We start from the raw sequence: 5,078 nt of genomic DNA on the forward strand, positions 1-5,078 counted from the left end.
TATCAAAAGTAAACGTTTTAAACTCAAGTATATATGTTATTAAATAAAGACTATAATATGTGCATGTATATCGGAGAGGAAAGAATGTAGCAAAGTTACAATAGAAACATTTATTTATAGAATTCGTTCGAGAGATACAACGAAACTTTTGATATCCTAGAATTTATCACCTACTCCCAACGCGGCGGAGTAAGGTATAATTCGCGCAAACTGATTAATTTCTTGTCCGAGTCGACTCAACTCATACACAGTTTCACTTTTTGATCGAGGATTTCATCCTACGCGAATTATATAATAAGTGCACACGAGACACAGATAGGTGGACGGCGATATGTGAAAATTACCAGGAACAAAACTGACATAAAAGCGATTCTATCCGTAATCGATTGATTATTCCAGGCAATTTCAAATGTCCCGTCTTTAGACTTTAGATGATGCTTTGATCAAAGAGACTGCCGGGTGCGTTGTAACGATAGATTGCAATCCGGCATGCGTCGAAAAACACGTACGTTCGTTATCAACTATGTCCTGCAACATCGACATCTGTCACTGCGAGCAACATATTCGAATTGTACGTGACTCTCGAGCTGATATTCTGATAACTCTATAACTCCGAGTTTTATTGTGGGAAATTTGTGCAAAACTAGAATGTTTTTTTGCTGTATAAAATATGAGTAATTTTAATATTTCACTTTGATATGTGTAAGTTTGAGTTTTGACACTGGAAAGTCCAGAGATAGATAATTCCTTTATTAGTGTTTTTAAGTATTTAGAATTACTGCAATTCATATAAGGATTTTAGTAATTTCAAATAATTGTTAAAGTAATGTTATAATAATTGATATCTTATTATGCTATATTCATTGATTATACATACATATTTTAAATCACATTCTTGAAATATATATGGTAAAGCAACTGTAAAAAATATTTTAATGTTAAAAAATAATTTTTATATATTATTCTAAATCTAATTGGGAGATCATCTATGTGTATATATGGTCCATAAATAAAAATTCTGTAAACTACAACGAAATATTTCGAAACGATACCATTAAAAATTCTTTCTATGTAAAAATATAAATTTGAAACAATGTGAACAACTGGATAGAATCAGAACTCAAGCTCGAATAAATAAAAAAGTGTCTATAAATGCAAGAAAGAGATTTCAGAATTCTGCAAATTGTGAGCGTCATGTATGCTGCTCGTAGGAACACGATATCGATTCTTCCTTCTACAGACATTCGCTTCGTAGAGCACGTGTTTTCGTCGGTGCAATGAGGGAAAGGAAGACGTTCAAAGGTATACAGCCGGGGTTCACAGTTTCACACACATATTACGATCGTTTCCAAGAGAGGAAGACATCGAAGTTTAGAAACAGTCTCGTGCATCGGCGAAATGACGCTTTATCTTTACGCGAATATTGGATGGCGCATCGCTTATCATTTAGATATTTACATGATCATGAAGATATTTGCAGTAAGATAATATAGATCTTAAAGTAACGACCAGCCTGTTATAATTCGCTAATTTTATCAAATAGAAAAGTCTGTTTGTGTATTATGGGTAATTAACGGCGACGAACAGATATAATTATAATTTATAAATCTGTAATTTTTATAAATAAAATCGTTATATCTTTACAAACAAAATCGTTACAAAAGAAGTATGGTTCAGATTCATATCACAAAAAATTATTTTCAAATAGATTTTTTATTATTACTAATGTTTGATTTTTCTAAGTACAAAAGATTGTTACAATTTACGTTAAAAATTTGATATTTTTATGATTACTTATTGATAACACATAATTTAATAATTACTTTTTAATATAACGTGCAAATATACCTTCTTCTAAGTAAAGCATAATCGATATCCGCTGCTCGTCGCCTTTGTGAAACAGGTATCGAGGTAGGTTTATTTTGAGCTTTTGCAAATGTCGACGTTCAATTGAGCTTTCACACGAGGTTCGAAGAACTTTCGCAAGCGTACAGATCGTAGTAAACGAGATAATCGAATTTTCGCCTTGAATCCATGCTCTCGACATGACTGGTTGTCTTCCGGCCATACCCGTCTGCGTGGAACGGTCGTGCTGGCATAAGATTAATTTGCGTGTCGTCGGGCAATGCATACAGTCGATCGATCAGACTTCCGTGACCCTTTGCACGGAGTTAATATCCAGCGCACAGTTGCCAATCGTGTCCGGTGAGTCTGGAAGATATTCCTCAAGCGGTGTAATCCCAGCTGTCCTCAGATCATCCCTCACACGTTCTACCTGATGCAAAATTACTAATATTGGTGTTTCATTATATTAATATGTACTACCTTATTGATAATATTTATAATACCTTATAGAATGTTAATAATATTTTATAGAATTATTATACTATTTTTTATTTTAAGAAAATATTTAAATGATATTTTTTTGCATCATTTTTATGGATTATTATAAACTTGTGAACTGCTAGCAAATAATAATAACAATCATTGTATAATAAAAATTTATCATTTCTTTTCACGCTTGTTAAATAAAAGCGACAATTTATGTGTACGACTAAGGAAAGCTATAGTTGCGTAGTCGTGTAATGTAGCGAGTCTAGCAATACGCATTGCTACAGTAGAAATATGACGATATTAAGACCCGCAGGAGCGCCATATAAGGTACATATACAACTATATCTTAAACCTTAATCGACTCTAACCTGTGTGAGAACTCGCAGTAAATTCAAGCCGGCGACTTTCTTTAGCTCAAGCACGTCCCACTTGCCACTCCGGAGAAGTTCGGCGAATAGTTCGGGATACTTCGAAACATCTTCCAGACCACGAGGAGTTCTACGGAGAGAAAAAGAGGTTTCACACGTAATTAGAAATGCAATTTTCATGTTCTGTTTGCTAAAAAATTATGCAATATAATTTACTAAAAATTAATTTGTTCAGGTAAAGGATCAATCCTTTTACGATAGTTAACGTTGTAGAGATTGTGATAATTGAATTTTGGCTTAAGTTATCACCGAAGGAACATCGCGCATGCAAATTATTTGAGGATCAAGGCACAATGCCTGCGTGCGATATTTTCAAAGATATTATTAATTAATTTCGCACTGACTTATCTCATTTTCAACGTACTTGTTGATGCCGTCGAAATCTCCGCCGACTCCGATATAATCCACGCCAATCAGATTTCTAATATAGTAAATGTGTTCGGCCACGTCCGAAACACTGGCTTGAGGTCCGCATTTCACAAAATAATTGTAAAACGTGACCATCACTAGTCCGCCGTTATCAGCCTGGAAACAAGCACGTGAGAATGGAGCGCGTCATTCTACAGTTGCGCTATTTGAACGTGCCTCGCACCGTCGCACCAGGAATTTCAAGCCAGCTCAATGAGAGGTGTAACGCGTAATTTTCCGCTAGTGCACGGGGAAAACTATATTCTAGCCGTGCCTTTCGAAAACGAAACGTATAACCCCCGGAGCGACAGAGGGATCGATAGAATCGACGAGCGCTGGAAAGGGAGACCTCGTTATCGCGGTACCACATTCACCGTCGTCTCGGTGCCGTTAATTTTCGACCTTGATAATTCGCCTCTTAACGAGCTAGAGTGAACCGAACATTCCTTAATGGAGCACGAAACTCGACAATAGGAAGGAATCGCCGCTAGTAAATGTTTCGAGCTGCTATTGGAACTCCTGGCGCCGTTCTGGGATAATTATTTGCCCGCTGAAAGAAGATCTGAGAAGGCAGGCAGTGAAAAAGAAAAAGATTTTTATCTTCGACATCGTGTTGGTCTTTCGTATCGTTAATTGTTTACGAAGCACGAATTTTACCGCAAGAAAATCGTTTAACTCGCAACGATATTCTAACAATTATTAATGTTGTATATATAATTATTGAAATAGTTTCTGCAAAAAGGAATGCACAAAAATTTTGTTTAAATTTCTCGAAAATTATAGGATTATTATTATATAAATTATATATATATATATATATATGTATATACTGTAATTAAAGAATCCTTTTTATCTTCTAATGGGGACAATTAATGGAAAATAAGAAACAATATATTAGATGGATTTTACAAACTATAGAAAACTTCTGTATACTTACCAGTTGCTTAAGAATATCGTCGGGCACATTTCTGGAGGAATTACAAATAGCGAACGCAGAAGAGTGTGAAAAAATGAGCGGCGCTTTACTGACTCTTAGAGCATCCCTCATAGTTGCCCTCGCAGTATGGCTGAGGTCTATTAACATTCCGAGCCTATTCATTTCTTTAACTACCGTCTCGCCGAATGCTGTCAGGCCTCCGCCTGAAAAATATTGAAATCAATATTATTTTATTGTTTATGTTTTTATGGAATCTATATTAAAAAGATTATGATATAAATCTTTTAAAAGGCTATATATATATTGTATATAATATATATATATCATCTATTATTTATTAATATTATATATTAATTTTCGATAACATCTTCTGATTCTGATGAAATAGCAAAATGCTACGATAAACTGTATGTAGAAAAAAAATTTTAATACAATATTTTAATATTATACATATAGGTTTTTTTTAAAAATATGTACAGTTTCAGAAAAAAAGTTGATCAAAGATATTTTATTTATTTTAAATTTTTATTGCAATTTAATTTTTTTAACTATACTTGTGGATTCATGAATCTTTATGAGATTAAGTTCGCAAGTTTCAGCTCTGTTCATTCTGAAGAAAATGTTTATTCCAAACTTGTATCTAATTTACCATCTTCATCGTCGTCTTCCACCGACGAACTTTTCGCCCACGGAGTGTTGCAAGTGTGTGTCAGTGTAAGGTACCGTACACCCAGCTGGTAAAGTGTTCTTAAAACGGCTAAACTACTTCCTAGACTATGCCCACCCTCCACTCCAATCAGAGAAGCTATTCTGCCCCTCCCGTGAGCCTCCAAAATCTCTAGAAGTTAGAAATATAGTTGAATACAATTGTCACTCTGTCGATCGCGGTACATTATTTTCGAGTATTCCACTCCCATTACGGTTAGCTGCACTTACCTCTCGACGATGCAGCGAACTGCAAGTGCTGAGAG

General features: G+C 34.8%; 1 protein-coding gene across 1 annotated transcript in view; it reads right to left on the reverse strand.

Moving 5' to 3' along the window:
• Positions 1-1,812: 1,812 nt before the first annotated feature.
• The window catches only part of LOC108725661 (dipeptidase 1), a 109,643-nt gene continuing 106,377 nt past the window's right edge, over positions 1,813-5,078 (reverse strand). The window contains 5 exon segments of the mRNA XM_018452845.1: positions 1,813-2,275; positions 2,703-2,832; positions 3,127-3,287; positions 4,108-4,310; positions 4,742-5,041. Coding sequence (XP_018308347.1) covers positions 2,144-2,275; positions 2,703-2,832; positions 3,127-3,287; positions 4,108-4,310; positions 4,742-5,041 — 926 coding nt within the window. The 3' untranslated portion in view covers positions 1,813-2,143.

This window comes from Mycetomoellerius zeteki, unplaced genomic scaffold (assembly GCF_001594055.1).
Source record: "Mycetomoellerius zeteki isolate Tzet28-1 unplaced genomic scaffold, Tzet1.0 scaffold35, whole genome shotgun sequence".
Classification (NCBI taxonomy): Eukaryota; Metazoa; Arthropoda; class Insecta; order Hymenoptera; family Formicidae; genus Mycetomoellerius; species Mycetomoellerius zeteki.